The 18,351-nt window shown below is 34.2% G+C and overlaps 3 protein-coding genes across 5 annotated transcripts; 2 read left to right on the top strand and 1 right to left on the bottom strand.

Moving 5' to 3' along the window:
• LOC109355380 (dof zinc finger protein DOF2.2-like) lies at nt 280-2,014 on the top strand. The gene is made up of 2 exons (XM_019598515.1): nt 280-597; nt 785-2,014. Exons 1-2 carry the CDS (start codon nt 547-549, stop codon nt 1,703-1,705), a joined length of 972 nt encoding a protein of 323 aa, XP_019454060.1. The 5' UTR covers nt 280-546; the 3' UTR covers nt 1,706-2,014.
• LOC109355384 (U-box domain-containing protein 13-like) lies at nt 7,955-12,455 on the bottom strand. 2 transcript variants are annotated; one of them, XM_019598520.1, is made up of 5 exons: nt 12,281-12,455; nt 11,997-12,250; nt 10,548-10,664; nt 9,880-10,335; nt 7,955-9,362 (listed from the first exon to the last, which is right to left on the bottom strand). In XM_019598520.1, the coding sequence occupies exons 1-5, from the start codon at nt 12,285-12,287 to the stop codon at nt 8,256-8,258; spliced, it is 1,941 nt and encodes a 646-aa protein (XP_019454065.1). In that variant the 5' UTR covers nt 12,288-12,455; the 3' UTR covers nt 7,955-8,255. The 2 variants fall into 2 exon arrangements, with proteins under 2 accessions (XP_019454065.1, XP_019454064.1); XM_019598519.1 differs by having other exon boundaries at nt 11,997-12,455.
• LOC109355385 (actin-like) lies at nt 16,007-18,266 on the top strand. 2 transcript variants are annotated; one of them, XM_019598522.1, is made up of 5 exons: nt 16,007-16,161; nt 16,531-16,603; nt 16,677-17,070; nt 17,191-17,804; nt 17,957-18,266. In XM_019598522.1, the coding sequence occupies exons 2-5, from the start codon at nt 16,544-16,546 to the stop codon at nt 18,020-18,022; spliced, it is 1,134 nt and encodes a 377-aa protein (XP_019454067.1). In that variant the 5' UTR covers nt 16,007-16,161; nt 16,531-16,543; the 3' UTR covers nt 18,023-18,266. The 2 variants fall into 2 exon arrangements, with proteins under 2 accessions (XP_019454067.1, XP_019454068.1); XM_019598523.1 differs by having other exon boundaries at nt 16,028-16,111; nt 16,529-16,603.

Below are 18,351 nucleotides of genomic sequence, written 5' to 3' on the forward strand. Positions count from 1 at the left end.
GGAAGGTTTATATTATATACTTTTAAACTTCAACATATTTCTTTATATATACCCCGAGCATGTCATTCTATGAGGTCCTTGGTCAAGCTTAAAATTCTTTGATTACGTGAACCCATTCCATCATCAAATAAACTTGAATAGACAGTGATATATAATTAATGTTGTTACTCATATACTGTGTGCTATAATCTTCTTTATTTCCATACCTATCTCTACCATGCATATATAGTAGCCACTATCCCTTTTTTATGAACAAAATTACAGACTAACCCATGAAAAGAGAAGCTTATAAGTTAAGAAACTTCGTCCACTAAAAACCCTAAAATATAATAAAACAAAAAGAGAGTGAGAATGAGGGAATAAGCGCAAAGTAAAGAAAATTAAAGCCTCTTCTTGCTTTCCTCCTCCCTCTTCCTCTTTAATGCTCTTTTTCCCTTTGTTTCTTAACTCTGTTAGTATTCCCTTGTTGTGATTCTATCTCCACCATCTCCCTAAAGACCCATCAAACTTTATAAAAAGAAAATACATAAAAGGATTTCAAGCACCATGGTTTTCTCTTCTATTCCACTCTATGTAGATCCTCCCAATTGGCACCAGGTAAGATTATTTTTCCTCAAATTTCAGCCACAGCTTCTCAACTTTTTTTTTTCAAAAGGAAGTTTTTTCAAAAGATAATTATTCCTATTCCTCCTTTATAATATCTCCTTGAATATACCAGAGTTTTTTTCCCATCATAATAACTCAACCAAATTTCTTTTTTCTCTTGATCTGCTTAATTTTGCAGCAATCAAACCAGAACCATCATCAAGTGAATGGAAATGGTAGCCCTCAGATGCTTCCACCTTTGCCCCCACAGGCATCTCTTTCTGGAGGTGGAGGTGCGACTGTGGGGTCAATGAGGCCGGGCTCGATGGCAGATCGAGCCCGGCTAGCTAAGTTGCCTCCTCCTGAGACCGCTTTAAAGTGTCCTCGTTGCGACTCCATCAACACTAAATTCTGCTACTTCAACAACTACAGCCTCACGCAACCACGCCACTTCTGCAAGACTTGTAGGCGTTACTGGACTAGAGGTGGTGCTCTCAGAAACGTTCCTGTGGGTGGAGGATGCCGTAGAAACAAGAAGAATAAAAGGAGTCGCTCTAAATCTCCATCATCATCTGAGAAACAAACCCTTTCTAGTTCCACAAGTGCAATCCCTTCAGGTGGTACCACTCATGAGCTTATTGGTCACATGACTCAACCACCTAACCTTCCTTTCATGGCCTCTCTACAGAACCAGATGAACCGTTATGGTGTTGCAAACATGGCTGGTCTGAACTTACGTGAGATTCAAGGACAAACGGATCACATGGGGTTTCAAATTGGTTGTGGTAGTAATTCAGGTGCTGGCGGCAGTGGTGGTGGTGGTGGATTGGAGCAGTGGCGGTCACAGCAGTTTCCTTTCATGAATGGTTTTGAGTCAACTTCAGTTACTTCATACCCTTTTCAAAATGAGAATGTTGAAGCAAATTCTGGGTTTGTTGGAGATATAGCTGCAAGTTCCAGGGTTTATAATCAGCAACCACCAGTTAAAATGGAAGAGAATAGAGCTCTAAATTTGTTAAGATCATCTATGAGTAATACCGTCTCAGAAAATAACCAATACTATTCATGGACTGATTTATCAGGTCTTCCTTCTTCAACTACTGCTAGTCATCTCTTGTGACTATAATAACCTCATCAACCCAATCGATCTCCTTGCTTTCATGGATCAGAGAAATTCGCAAACTTGACCCCCAAGTTCAACTATAATCTCATGAGTTGACAGAAATTAATGCAGACAATATATCATGGTAGAATTCCATCTTTTCTTTGTAATTTATGTTCATTGATTTTGTCTGTTGTTTTTTCTTCATGGAGTGAAGTAATCTATTATTTGTGTACTATATATTGGCTTGTTTTGTATATCTGTGTGTGCATGTAATGTTTTGTGAGTTTGCTATATATCTGACGTTGTTGTTTTCTCATTTCTGTACAAAACTTTCTCCTTTGTTTGTTTACATCATTATATCTACCATCTACATCATGTTAGGTAGCTCAAACTATTGCATCACGTTTTTGCTCACATACGATAATCGGATTCAACTTGCACGATAAAGCATAAGTATCTGGAAAGAAGAAAAGTGAAAGTCATACGGCACTAAAGAATGTGCTACTCCACGTTATTTTTTGCCGTGGTAGTTGTCTCGGTGATATAAGTTTGTTAAAATTTCAAGCTTGAGCACTTTATTTTTCCATATTTTGAAGCCTCCATACAAGTTTATCTTACTTAATGTGTATAAATCTCTTAAATCTTAGTGCAAAACCGTGAATCTGGTTTGTACTTAAATATCCCATGCATGGTTCTGTTTGTGATACGGATTAATGTTTTGTCATGCATCTTGAAATGAAAATGGATATCAACCCCGATTTTATCACGCACCCTATTTTTCAGAGAAGAAAATGGGTATCTGTGTTTGCATCAAAAGTATTGATAACTTAGCAGTTTCTTATAAAATAATCTTCAATACACCTTTTGTCCCTCACTCCTTTACTTTTTGCTTGTGCATGAAGTTTCACCCCTCCTACTTTTTAAAGACAATTTAATTTTCATTCTCAAACATTTTAGTCATGTAATAATACTCCCTCTATCAAGTTTGGTCTAAAAACCTAAAAAAAAGACATGGCTCATATCATTGTCGTATGTTAATTTTTGGACAAATTTTTTGATGAAGAGGCTACAATTATAAAACGGACAAAATTTGAGCACACCTAAATCGTCAAAAAATATTTGGGGTGTTAGAAGTAAGTAAAATACATTTAAACCATTAAATGTCTGAAAAATGCTGAGATTAAAAAATGAAGCATAAGATCAATGAACTAATATTTAAGTATAGATAATTGTATAGACTATAGCATACACAAATTGGACAATTTCAGCTAAAGATAGTGATGACAGTCTGACACTTATTTTGAGAAGACTATTAGCCTCACTCTTTCCTTCTTCCACTTCTTTCTTTTGCTTCTTTTCTTTTCTTTTCTTTTCTTTTCTTTTCTTTTCTGCGGATGTTTCTCTTTCTCTTTCTCTTCAATCACTGTGGTACTTCACTCAGCCTTTGTTAGAGCCCTGAAGATGGTGTTATGTACTGCACCTTCACTTTTTCATCAGTGTGGAAATTCTTGGAAACCGTTGAGTGGGACAGTTATTTAATGTCCTCGCTAGCTCTTAACTTTTCCTTAATGGTAGTAAATTTTCAATTCCAAGGAAGCTCATTGCATCATACTTTTAGCATATTCTTGTTTGGATTGTCATTTTAAGGTTGTTTAAGTACAATGCTGACGTTGAAATCTATATTATAAACGTTACGTAAATTATTATAAAATATTACCATAGTTTTTTTTTTGTTGCCAATCAAGAATTTCCCTAATACCTTGAAGAAACATGTGTTTTGGAATATTTCGGGGTAGGTGATTGTCCATCGTAAAGAGTATTTTTAATAAGAATTGAATTATTAACTTTTAAGTCATTCTAAGAATTTAGCAGAGTCTTACGTCAGTAGACTAAGTGAAATGCAGATTTCAACTGCATAAAGATGAACGTTTATTTAGTGGAGTGAAATAATGGAAGGGTTGTTTCTTTAACCATGTATTTTGCATTGAATTCATTATAGTGTCCAATAAGTTGATCTTAGAGGAAATATTGTCACGATAATATAAAGCATGATTAATTATATACCTAAATGAACTATATATGCTTACATGAGACTTTAGTGTTTTAAGTTATGATTAAATTATATTATTATAATATATGAAAAATTAGAGAAAAATATGATTGATACAGTCATAATTACCATTCTGATGTCCTAATATTATGGCCACAAATAATTTAAGATACTCAACTTATGCATGTTGAAGAAAGAATTTTTATATACATTCTACATGAGTGGATGAGTCAAACTTATAATGTTGTAATTATTAGATTAGAATTATATATATATATATTTGTTGGCTTTGGTTGAAAGTGGCCATTCTAAGAAGACGCCAAAATCTCACTCAAAATCATGTAATTCTATATTGGACCAAACTGGAGTGGATGAGTGTTCTAGAACTTCTTCAGCTGAATGATGCAACATACAATTACCGAGTTCTTAATTATGAAATTCCCATTGGGCCATGTTAATTACGCACTTGAATTTGAAAGGAAAAAGATAAAGTGGTCATGGTCAAAATAAGTGTTACCCTTTTTCTAGGTTCTGTCTACATTTCTCATTCTCACTCTTTAATTTCCATGTAGCAGTCCTTCTATCATTTCAGGTTATTATATCACTAAGGAAACTGATAAGGTGATTCAATGGTATAACAATTTAAACACTGGTTCATTATTACTAATAATATCAATACTAGACTAATAAAAAAATATGATAAATATTTTTATTTTTATTTACATCATTGTTTATTGAAACAAAATATATAATTTGATAGCAGATAAGGTTTAAGAAGTATAAATAAATATAATAAATAGTATGATGATGTGATTTGTATAATTATTGTACTGATATATAAATCAGTTCAATGGTTTTCTGGATTAAACCAATTGAGAAGTTTTGGTTTTCATATCCCGCAACCATAATTATATTGGGTTTGAATCCTCTCCGATACTAAAGAGTTAAATACTAGAATGTGATTTTGATAATTCTTAAAAAAATATATTTACAAATAATTTAAAATTTATATTGTCAATTTTTTTTTAAAAGTATACTTATTATTGTCTCATCTAATATTTAACCCTTTGATATACGTTGATTCACCTATAGCAATATAATTGTGAAGAATGCAAAAATCATAAGATTGTACCTTGGTATCTGTGTAGCCGTGACACTAGAATGTTTTTACGCTGTGGTTGGCTATTAATTTATATTACTTTTGTTAACAGTCAATTATGATTAACAAATCAATGATTGATGATTTGCCAATAATGTAAAAAAACTATTTTACTGTCAGTGTATACATATTAAATCCTTAAAATATTGTTATCACAAGTTTTCCCCCTTAGTAATTAATTAGTTAGTTACAAACTTTATAATCGTAGTCCAACGCAACAGGGATTTAATGAGTAATTATTGTAAAAAGAAAAAATAGCATGATTGAGAATCTAAGATGATAATGATAAGTTTGTTTTAATGATGGGTTTGAAGAACGAATAAAGCAAGAAAGAGGAGCAGAGACAACACAGACAAAAGCTATCTCCATGTCTTTGGTGATAGACAGTAAATGGTTACTCAGATTCCAAAAATGTGGGTAGTTGTGGGTCTCAAACAAGAAACATTGCATCAGTTAAAGGAAAAGAAGTAAATATCAGTGTGGGTTAATTTTGCAGGGTTGCTCCTCTGCTATTGTACTATTTAATCTAAGAGCAAAGGGTTCAGAATTTCATGCACGCTTCATGGTTACTCGATTCTTCCTCTATCTCACTCTATTTCAATTCTGCTTTTTTCAAACATAATGGACCCAAATTAAACCAACCTTGTTTTTTGCTAGATTGTAAGTTCAAAGGAGGGGTAGGCACACTTCTAAAAATCTAATTAAACTCAGCCACCAGCAAATAGAGACTAAATTGAGAAAACAGAAATGTTGGGTTAGAGATTATGGTATATGATTTATTGTGGCAATCAAAATAAAGCAAAAACAGTAATAATAATAAAAATTTAAATTTTTTAAGAGTAAATACCAAAACTTTTAACATTACTACTTTGGTCATTGGAAAGTCCAAAATGATCCTCAATAATTTCAAAATGTGAGTTAAATTAGTCATTTTTTTATCACATTAGTCTTTATTAGATGTTGTAAAACATGCTACATGCTAAAAATTACTTATTTGACCCTATTTTAAAATTTTGAGACTAGTGTGAGTTTTTCGATTCTTGAAAAACAAATTGATAAGGTCAAAAAAATATAAGAGACTGAAATGAGTAATTACTCATTTTTGAAGAGTAAATATTCATTTTAGTCCCTCATTTTTAAACCTTCCTAATTAGTCAATTAAAAAAGAAAGGACCTAAAATGGTCCACAAAAATTCAAATGTGAGTCAAATTAGTTATTTTTTTGGTTGATTTAGAAAAGGGTAGATCATTGTATGCCCTTAGTACTACGTTGTATTTTCACATGATTGTTTATGATGGAAATACACACAATTTAAGCACAACAGCGGCATAATTTAAAAACATAAACCAAAGCTTCAGGTTAATTTCATCGTTTGTAATAATAGGTTAATGTGTATTTATTATGTTTATGGGTGACAATAGAAGATGCAAATTAAAAGGTCTCTAATATTTTCTTCCTTTCTTCCCTCTGCTTCATTTTCCTCTATCATTTGAATCTTCTTTTTCTTTCTCTTCTTCTTAGTCCTTTACTGCTTCCATGCTTTCCCCTTCCTTTTTCTTTTTGCAGTTGTGTGGGGACCTGAAAACCCATTTACCAACTTTAGAATGTGTCGCATTTATCATATATATATATGATTTTATTTTAACCAGCTACTTAAATATAATTTCATACTTTAATTTAAACATCTTGATGCATGCATTACTGAAAAGTCGATACCTATGTTTGTACCAATTCCTTATTTTTTATATTATTATAAGACATTTTCATTACACTTGTATGTGACACATGATATGTAAGGTAAATGAGTGAAACCATGTAATACCTAAGAGCAGACAATGTGTTTAAGTGCACTGTTTAGTATTTCTGAGTACAATTTTAGATTTTATATATGGAAGAATGATCATCTTTGCAAGAAAATAAAATGAAAAATCTACCCAACAATAAACTTTTATACTTATTATTGTTAATTTAAAATATTTTTTAAGAACAATTTGCTAGTGAATATTGTTAAAAAATCTCTTAAAATTTTGTCCATTAAAATTAATTTTTTAACACTTATTACAATATCATCGTGTTATTGGTGCAATCTTGTTTTGCTATGTGGTTTTGAGGAATTTGTATCCTCTCCATTAGTGGAGAGTCCATTACCATGTTAAGATCATGACACGTGGCAAAAATAAAAATCTAACAGTCCTAATTTTAACTCATTTTTTAATAAAATAAATTATATTTATTGTTTCCCCTTAAAATCCAGTACTGGAGAGGAGTTGGACTCGGTTTTGAGAAGTGTAAAATTGTGGAGCCTTTCTCAAGGTGCGGCCTGTATCTTGGGCTTTAGCTTTTTTGGTAATTGTTTCGAGCCTTAATATTACCTAATGCTCACAATAAACTAGATGGTTTGGTTGGGTGAAAGAATATGGTTCGGTCGGATATCAAATTTGTTGTATAATGCTTTGTATTAAAACTTCGTAATAGATAAAAGTGTAAAAAAAACTTAATTTATAATTTAAAAGAAAATAGTTTATTGAGTAATCACAAAGTTATGGTAGATATGCTGACATATGTGATGTAATGTAACATCTAATTTTATCTCATTTAATTGAATATGTGACCCAGATTTAATAATACATCTATAACGTTTGATCGTCATGGCTGCTTGATGCACAACCTGATTTGCACAGCCATCACTTTTCAATATCCATTTCCACTGAAATGGTGAAAGTCACATCAAATAATAACCACCATTTCGCTAATGCATAACTGGGATTACTTAATAATCATTAATTCTTGTTGCTAAGATGTTTACCCGGTACATGTCATTAAATTATAACCAGTGATTAGATTTTGATACTCAACTAAGGGTATGCACTAAGGGCACAAGTGATGGTGCCATTTTTAGGGCAAACTTTCACAGACTTCAAGTACAAGATACTAAATGAAGCCAGGCTTCAAAATATAACATGAACCCAATTCCATTTTTAATACTGCATTTAGTCATATACATCATGTCATTTACTGTTTTCATTATAGCATCTGGTCATATACATTGAGAAATTTTACACAAAAACATCTCTTCATTAAAATCAAAGGATGAACAGAATATCACATGTTACAATTATACATTTCCCACGTCAAGGCACAGCGAGCCATTTCTTTGATCTCTACTCCCCTTTCACAAACAAATGAACAACATAACGGAGCGGGAAGGTGATCTTCCACCCTTTCCTCCGAACAACTAGTTCTTTCAACACTTAAAAAAGGAGAAAAGAAACAAAATGAACAAGAGTGTAAACAAAACAACTCATGTGTCATCAACATTAGTAACAAGAAGTGGTTGGATATCCTCGTTTGGGGCTTAAATTTCGGTTTGCGTTTGAACTTCATCCTCCTGTTGCTGATGCTGGTCAAGGAACCTGCTCATACGCTCTAGCAATTGTGCTGCCTTTCTTTTGCCTCTATCTGTACCATTTTGAGCCATTTCCAACAATGGACCCATCACCCCAAGCTCTTGGGCATGTGCTAGATGTTGTTGATCTCCAGAACAAAGGTGCACTAAAACGGCAGCTGAGTTTTCTTTGTTCCTTGGAGATCCATTCACAATAAATTCTACCAAAACCGGCACTGCCTCCGCAGAACCAATGGCAGCCTTTCCTTCAGAATGGCTAGCCAATATTGCCAAAATGGCCAATGCTTCATCCACCATTGCCCCCCCACGTTCTGTCAGCAGTTGCATCAGTGTGGGAATAACGCCAGCCCTCACAGCCTTTCCCTTGTTACCCTGGTAGATGCACAAATTGAAGAGTGCTGTTGCAGCATCTTTTTTACCCCTTTGCGTACCCTCACTCAGCAATGACACTAGTGGTAGTATGGCCCCAGAAGAACCAATTATAACCTTGTTTTCATCTATAACTGAAAGGCTGAAAAGTGTTGCTGCCGCATTTTCCCGAGCTTCCATGCTTCCTTTTTTCAGCACATGAACTATGCCTGGAACTGCCCCAGAAGATACAATGCTTCCTTTATTAGTTTCATATATGGAAAGATTCAGAAGTGCTGTCACAGCATGCTCTTGAGTGCGGGAGTCAGGAATGGTGAGGAGACCAACGAGGAGAGGTATTGCACCAGCTTTGGCAATGGCCACACGGTTATCTGCATTTCGCTTAGCAAGAAGGCGGATCTCTCCCGCAGCTGATCTTTGGTCTTCAGGACTGCCGAAGGTGAGCTTTTGCATAAGATTTTCAATCTCACTTTGCTCAGCTGGGGAGTAGGCTGATGCTGATTTACTAGGTTGAGAACTGTTGGGTCGCTTTGGCGGTTCAATGCCATTGGCTTCACACCATTGCGCGATGAGGCTTCGTAAGACATAGTTAGGTGTGAGAACACTACTAGTGAGGGTTTGCAGTGTTTTTGGGCAAGTCCCATGCCCTGCTTGCAACCACTTGTCAATACAAGAACGCTCATAAGTCTGCAGATGAAAACAAGATGTGTTTGAGTGGTAAATTTACAGTTATAACAAACTGACTCTGAAACGTGGTAAAGTGTCAGCAGTGTAAACTGCAATCAACAAATGGCAAATGCATTACATATGTCAATTAGAAGTGTGTTCCAAAAATCCATCAATATGTGAAGCAATTGTACATGTTACAATCATTCCAGCTCATGTGAAGCTTAACAGCCTCAGAGAAGAAATTAGAGAAAAAGATTAGGGTACATCATTTATGCTTTTGTGCCTTACTCTCTAGCAACATGACCCTCAAATATTAATTATTAAAGTGAAGGATCTTCATCCAGAAATAAGTTAGATATCTTAACAAAATTGTTCAGGAGCAGGGTGCCTTTAACTGCAATTTTAGTATTTTACATTTCAAGCAGGCAAAGATAGAGGTGGTCAGATCTTCCAATTTGACAAGTCAATAAGGATAATGTCTAACTGCACCCTATTTGCAAATTAGATATCAGAGAGCAACATAGATAGCACATACCTGTCCAGTTGAAACAATAACAGGATCCCTCATCAATTCCAAGGAAATTGGACATCGAAAATCATCAGGAATAACAGGAGCCTGATGATTCTTTTCATTTGTCCCTTTACTGCAGACACTTGAAGAAAGGTCTCTACCTCCTACATTATCATCCATGACGAGATTTTCTGTTTGCACATAATATTTTATCTTCTTCAACAAAATCGAAATTTTCTCAATGTGTGCCCCTGGATCTCCACTGTTTGCCGCCACCATCTCCTGCAAAGCAAGTGATTCTTGTATAAGATCGGCTACTCCCTTTAATTGCAATTTTTCAGCAATTTGATTTAGAACTGCTGGATCTGTATCAGCATCATTGTTCTTGTTGTAAAGTGACAGCAGATCCTCATACAATTTGACATCAGGTTCATCGATTCTCCCTTTTGCTCTTCTAAACTGGGCAAGAACTAGCTCAACCTGAAATGATAAGAAGAATTAAACAAGACTATGTAAATTACAAAAATGGAGATATAGAAGACCCACAATGACACTGTCCACTCTATTCTTAGCAAGTAACTAGATGGTTCAGTACATCAAATTTTCCTACTTAAAATTGATATTGACTGAGTAAGATCACTCTGGCGAACACATGCAATAGTATATATATTATACAATTAAAACATTTGTACCTGCTCTTTAACTTCATCTGATATATCAAGTTTATCACATGAAATTCCAACCAATGCTTGTTCCAACTTATCTGTCACCTTATGGAACTTATTCATAATTTGGTCCATCTCAAGTACCTGTTAATAGGAGTAAAGATTAGTGAATCAACATCAAAGTCAGCTGATGTCATGTTACTGGAAGCATATTTCCATATTGCTCTCTTCAGACTTATCATTCAAAACATAATTAGAAGAGAGATTTACAGGACAGCTGTAAGCAAATAGGGCCAAACATGCATAAGAAATGAGAATGCCTCCTTTGAAACTGTGAGTAAACTAAAGTTCCTATATAGCATACAAAATAATACGATATTGACAAATATAAAGTAAACAATATTATTCGGATTCCAATTAGAACAAATATTGTTAAATTAATAAAATTCCTATTGTTTGTGTAACCTGGTTTAGTTTACCCTTGCTCTACATTTTAACTTTTACCTTGACTCAGAAAGCGTAACACATAGATATCAGAGTTTATCCAAATAATGGTGGCCCAAATTATTTGGATATTGTGACAGCATCACCAGATGAATGATGGCATTATCCTTTTTGTTTGGGGGGTATGATCACCAAAGTATAACTAGGCCAAAGAGGGAAGAAAGAGAGCTTTTTGTAATCCCCAGTATTCATTCATTGGCCTATTGTTACCCATAATGGTATAAAATGTTTGGTACACTAATCGACAAATACCACTAGCTTCAAAAAGGAATTAATTTTTAGAGTTTGGCATGTTCACTGCATTCGGATATCTTTCTCTAATATGTGCAAGACTATATCTATAAAATTCCATCGCACACTGGGGAACATATCTCAAGTGAAAAGGGAAAAACCATACTCTTTATTCAAGTTCCTATCATTAGCTTGTTTAACAATTAGAAATGATACATATATGATTTTTCTATTTATATCATGGTCTAGGCACGCACCAAGAAACATAAAAAAAAGAACCCAGTATTATGATTTACCAATTGTCCAAGGTCTTAAACAAGTGGTAGGGGTTTAGCTTCAGCAGATATGATACCCCAAAATACTGCATAGAATTTAAAAAGTAGTTTGCATCTCAAGAATTTCTCATCCACCACAGTAAAACAAAAATTCAACCCCGTAGGCTGAAAATCATCAATGCTCAAAAAATTATATTCATCCATTTAAATTGTGGTTGTGATAACAGTGATGTCGCTTTCACTGCAATTGTGATAGGATTGACGCAATTGCAATTATGATATGGGAAACTATCAAAACCAAGATATTATGATTACAGTTACAGTTGAGGACCCTAGCTTATATCCCAATACCTCTTTAGAGAAAGCACAGTTGCAAAAACAAAGAGTATCAATTCTGAAATTAAATAATAAATAAATAAAATCATTGAATATAAAAGTGAATAATAGCAATAATAGAGGGACAAACCATGTAAATCTTGCTTCCTTCACTTCCAAATCTGAGAAGTTCCTTAGCTGATTGAAGAGCTTCCTTGAAAGCTAGCAAGGGTTTCAAAGTATCGAGAGGGATACCTTCTTTGTTCAGTTCCCTAATTTCTTCGAACATCGGAGTCAAAAGCTTCAATCTACGCGCCAAGTTGCAGTACTGTTTCTTCACCATAGGTTTGTAATCAGAGATCGCAGCTATTTCATTCACCGATTCAATCAAACTCTGCACTATGTCTATGCCTGCTACTACTTCTGTTTTCTCACGCTCCATGGCGGCGCGTTCGTCGATCTGGAACAACGATGGTTAGAAGAAGAAGAAGAAGCCGCGAATCGAGGTTGGTGGTGGTGATAGCTGTTGTTAATACAGCGTTTTTGCAAGTTCAGACAGACAGGCGCAATTACTTCTCTAGTTTTCTTCTACGACGCGGCCCACGCTGAATGAGCGAGCTAACCCAGTATCATGATTATTCAAACAAAAAATGTCCAACTTGGTTTTTCAAGACAAAATAATTGTAGTACTATGGGTGAAAATAGACCAGGTGGGACGAATTAAAGCTTCTCTTTAATTTGAATTCGACCATAGACTCGAAGTTAACTTAACCCTAAATATCGATTGGTCGGTCTTTAACTTTGGACCTGACTCTAAACTAAATTAAATATAACACATACTCATTTTATATAACGTTTTCTGTATTATATTATTATGAATATGTAATTTGATATATAATATAATATATGTATATATTATTAATATGCATGTATAATAAAAAATAGAGAATCAATTATATTTTTGACCATAAATGTATCATTACTATGTATATATTTGAATACAAACAGTCATTATTATATATTTTTTATATATTGGAAAAAAGAAGATGCTTAAGATATAAAGAGGGACGACACCACAAACAAGAGTTTGATAAGCCGAGATGAGTTCACCACAAGAAAGGATTCTTGATAAGAACAAATGCGCCATAAACAATGGTGAATTATTTGATAAGTCATGTTATAGTTCGCCACAAGAACTTTTGGGTCTTAATAAGAATTAGAGGTGTCAAATGGACTATCCGGACGGGTTCGGGCTATACTAGGTCGGACTAAAAAATCCGGATACAATTTATACATATCAAATAGTATCCCAAACCCGCCCTAAGCGGGTTAAGGGTTGTGGCAGGCCGGCCCGCATAAACTAAAAAATAATTTTTAAAATTTTTAACATATTTAATATATTTAAAAATATATATTATTTGATATTAACATATAACTTTTTTAACACATTTGTTATGCCAGAAAATGCAAAGACGTGATGTTAAGTCCACGTGTATGCTTTTTAACATAACTTTTTTTATTAAATCTTTTATTTTTATTCGACTCTCACACTCTAACACAATATATTTTGTAACTTCACTTTAATATATAAACATTTGGATATTATAAAAAATATAATCTTTTGTATGTTCTTTATCAACACTTTCATTGTGAACTATTATATTAAATTTGGTTGTGTGAAGTTCTCTATAATAAACAATTATGTTGACTTTAGTTTTGTTGTAAATGTTATTTTCATTATTATGTTTTTAGTGTAAAAGTTAAATATAATTACATACACAGTAACATAATATTTATTATCTATTTTTATTATAAGTTGTTTTGTAAATTTTCACTTTAGTGCTTATTACTAAGCCAAATGTCCCAAATAAGTAAAACGGGTAACCCGAACCCGCCCGAGTAAGCCTGACCCGAGTCCAAATTTAAAATAGCCCAAATTTTATAAAAAGTATTTAATATGATACTCAAGCCTTATAAATTTTTGGGCTTTAGCGGACCCGTCCATTTTGACAGCTCTAATAAGAATAATGAGGTCTTGGTTCAACCAAAAACTTAGGAGACAAGTTCACTAAATGGATTTTAATCTAAAATAATTTCCAAGTTATCATTTCTCATGTTAAAATTGGTTACATAATGTGTGGGTAGACAACTTGGTTTCCATGAAATTAACCATAAGAATTAACATTTGAATAGCCAAATTATGATGCTAATGACCAACTAATGGCTGATTGCAACCAACCTTTAACCTCCACGTTTTTTCCTTACAAAAAACTTACCACACAACATTAAAGTGCCAATTATTTAATTCAATTGACTTCTTATAAAAGGAAACAAATAAAACACTTTAACTATTTCCATAACTCATATGATAACCCAAACTGGAAATAAATCATATCACTTTCTCCTTAGATCACACGACGATAAAATAAAAAATCATCTGTCCTTAAGATACATGACAATCTTCCGAGAAAGGAAACAAATCATATCAATCTCTCACTCTTGAACTCACACACTCACTTTTACAAAAGGAAGTAAATCATTCTTCCTTCAATCTACACACATACATTAAAAGAGAAATAAATCTTTCACATGACATCTTCTCATAAAGAAAATAATACCATAACACCTTCTCTCCTCATAGTTGATGACAATATTTCCGTATGAGTTATACACAAATTATTTCCTTATTTGATATGAAGGAATACGTGAACATAGGTTGTATGTGGTTGTCCAAAGTGTTCTTGGTCCTACTTGCACACTCTTCACTTTATTGAATGTAACGTGATGATTTAACATGAATTAAACATTCCCGTCATATTATTTTTGGACTTGGCTTTGGAACAACCTCTTATTCTTTAAGTGTATCTCCAACAAATGTCATTGAGTTAGTGTTTGTCCTCCAAATTGTAGGGTACCCCCTTTGGTTCACATAAAGACAGGTCATGTTTGGTTCATACACGACCTTAAATATTGTTTGAGTCTAATTTTTAGACCTGATAAGACCCTATCATGATTGGGTGTCATACTGGATGAACGGTCAGATTCTGCTCATCCCTACTAGCTAGCAAACATGGATGTCAATGGATCCGATAGGAGAAACCGGTTAAAACCCAATAACCCTTTCTTCTTTTTCTTTTTTAAATTAAGAGTATCTATTTAAGAAACTATTGTCATTGTAAATATTTAGGATTAACCTTGGTATTTAGCAATAACTTGTAAATAAAATAAGAATGAATATGTATTGTTAATATAATAAAAATTTATATATAGTTAATATATTATTTATCATTCATTTTTATTACTTGTGTTTTTGAAGAATCAATAATAATTAAATATTAATGGTGAGTGATACAATGATAATATATAAATCTCTTGTATTTTTTGTATCTTCTCACTAAAGATTATTCATCCCAAAAATTAAACATTTAACATTTTGGTCATGCTAATAATAATAATCTAGCAGAACATATATCACCTGACCAAAATGTTGTTGGTAAAAAATACTACATTTTTTCTCATAAAACAAAGTGAATGGTCTCCATCATACATACAAGTAATAATGGTATTCTTATGCATGTAGTAGTTAATAACTTAGTTTTTTCCCCTCTTATAGCAATGCTCAAGTGCAATTGATACACAATCCAGATTGTTATGTATTTTTGTTCATTTTTTCCTTGGAACAAAGGCTAATGTGTATCTGACATTGCCTCAAATGCGATTCAGGTAAGCATCATCCAAACTAATGCCACACAATTGGAATTTAATAAGTATACTGACACTCTGACCAATATAAGTGTTTTTTATACTGTCGTTGACTCTGAAACAAACACAAATCAATAATGGGTGATGATAAGCTGATAATGTAAAAAACTTTACATATTATACAGATTTTAAACTCATTGGAAATTCATCTCTACAACCTAAAGAATAGAAATTCCCCTTTTATATTTCTTGGGCATAACTTAAGGGTTATAAAATTGAGTGAGGAATTGAATGGTCCAAAAATAGCAGTTCCAAATTTAGGGAGTGAGACAGATATGAGGTGAAGAACACTTAGCGCACGTTTGATTTTGGCAAAGCTCTAAATAAAAGCGCGCGGAACCACATATGAGATGTGACACGTGTCGCGTAAGAGATGCATAAGAGGTATCTGGGAATTTAAAAACGGAGAAAAGGAGAGTTTTGATTTTGAACCCAAAGAGCGGGTAGCTGAGATCAGAGAAATAATAATATTCTCTTCTCTCAACTCTCTCCTTCTTTGAACGTCATCCCTTTTCATTCATTCTTCGGTCGCAACCGAGTCTTAATTTCACTAGGTGGGTCGGCTATTGTCAAATACATAGATATTGATTAGTATTTAATGATAGATGGAATGAGATGGATTAATTGAATAGTTTGTTCCATCTTATCTCATGTTATTGAATGGAATTCATTCCATCCTATTTTAAAAAATTCAAACAATGGAATATAATACCATTCTATTTTATTCCGCTACATTAATCCAAACATGTTAAATTGTACCATTGATTCTTCAAACATCATATTGTAGCTGCGATCAACCTATGGTTGATTTAGCATGACCAACCATTGCATACTTCATCCAATTGAGATTGTTTAGATTTTACATGTGATAAGTTTTTGTTCCAAAATCCCAATGTTCTGAGCTTTTAGTATTGTTTTTTCAGCTGTTAAAAGAAAATGGCAGACGGTGAGGATATTCAGCCACTCGTCTGCGACAATGGCACAGGGATGGTTAAGGTAAAATACTAGGTTGCTCTTATTTCCATGTTGTCTTTGAGTTTGTGTTGATTTATTGTTTTGCAACATTTAGGCTGGATTTGCGGGAGATGATGCTCCAAGGGCAGTATTTCCTAGCATTGTTGGTCGTCCACGTCACACCGGTGTGATGGTTGGCATGGGTCAAAAGGATGCATATGTTGGTGATGAAGCTCAATCCAAGAGAGGTATATTGACTTTGAAATATCCCATTGAGCATGGTATTGTTAGTAACTGGGATGATATGGAGAAGATCTGGCATCACACTTTCTACAACGAACTCCGTGTAGCTCCCGAGGAGCATCCGGTTCTGCTCACTGAAGCACCTCTCAATCCAAAGGCTAATCGCGAGAAAATGACCCAAATTATGTTCGAGACCTTCAACACCCCTGCCATGTATGTTGCTATCCAGGCTGTTTTGTCCCTCTATGCCAGTGGTCGTACAACTGGTTAGTTGCTTCGTCTTTAAGATTAACATTCGATGCATTTTAATTCTGAGTAGAGGTGATGGTTCTAAAGTTGTCTAATTTCGAAGGTTTGATTTATGCTTGTTATATTAATTTGTACAGGAATTGTTCTGGATTCTGGAGATGGTGTCAGCCATACTGTTCCTATTTATGAGGGGTATGCCCTTCCTCATGCCATCCTTCGTCTTGACTTAGCAGGACGCGACCTCACTGATGCCCTCATGAAAATCCTTACAGAACGTGGTTATTCGTTCACTACCACAGCTGAGCGTGAAATTGTAAGGGACGTGAAGGAAAAACTTGCTTATATTGCCCTCGATTATGAGCAGGAGCTTGAAACTTCAAAAACTAGCTCTGCTGTTGAGAAGAGCTACGAGTTGCCTGATGGACAGGTCATCACCATTGGCGCTGAGCGATTCAGATGTCCCGAAGTCCTCTTCCAGCCATCCATGATCGGAATGGAAGCTGTAGGCATTCACGAGACCACATACAATTCAATTATGAAGTGTGATGTCGATATTAGGAAAGACTTGTATGGAAACATTGTTCTCAGTGGTGGTTCTACCATGTTCCCTGGTATTGCTGACAGAATGAGCAAGGAAATCTCTGCTTTGGCTCCAAGCAGCATGAAGATTAAGGTGGTTGCTCCACCTGAGAGAAAGTACAGTGTCTGGATCGGTGGCTCTATCTTGGCTTCTCTCAGCACTTTCCAACAGGTAAATATTCAGCGATGAGATAATGCATATGTTTTTTTCCTTTTAGTTCTACTAACACTTCCATGATGGAAATCACTAATGAGTTGAATGTCAACTGTTTGAACCAACTGTTGGGGAATACTAATGATGGGAAATTGGTTTTTGAAATGCAGATGTGGATTGCAAAGGCAGAATATGATGAGGCTGGTCCTTCAATTGTACACAGGAAATGCTTCTAAATGCTGCAAGGTGGCTTGGTGGAAAGAAAATACAACTGTCCTCGTTTTCTATTTGAAAGTTTGTGTCGTTGAAACAGATAACTTCGGAGAGAAAGTGGAGTGGATGGTTGAATTAATTCTTTCATTTCATTTGTTTTATTCTTGGTAATGTTGATATTTTAACTAAAAATCAATGTCATTCAGTTCATTATACTTGTTGCTTACCGATATTCATATAAATAAGATGGAATCAGATTACTGCATATATTTTCATTAACGATTCAACGTTCATATCATAAACAAGAAAATGACATGAGATTTTGGTTCAACTGGATTGGAATTTGTTATAA

This window comes from Lupinus angustifolius, chromosome LG08 (genome assembly GCF_001865875.1).
Source record: "Lupinus angustifolius cultivar Tanjil chromosome LG08, LupAngTanjil_v1.0, whole genome shotgun sequence".
NCBI classification, from domain to species: domain Eukaryota; kingdom Viridiplantae; phylum Streptophyta; class Magnoliopsida; order Fabales; family Fabaceae; genus Lupinus; species Lupinus angustifolius.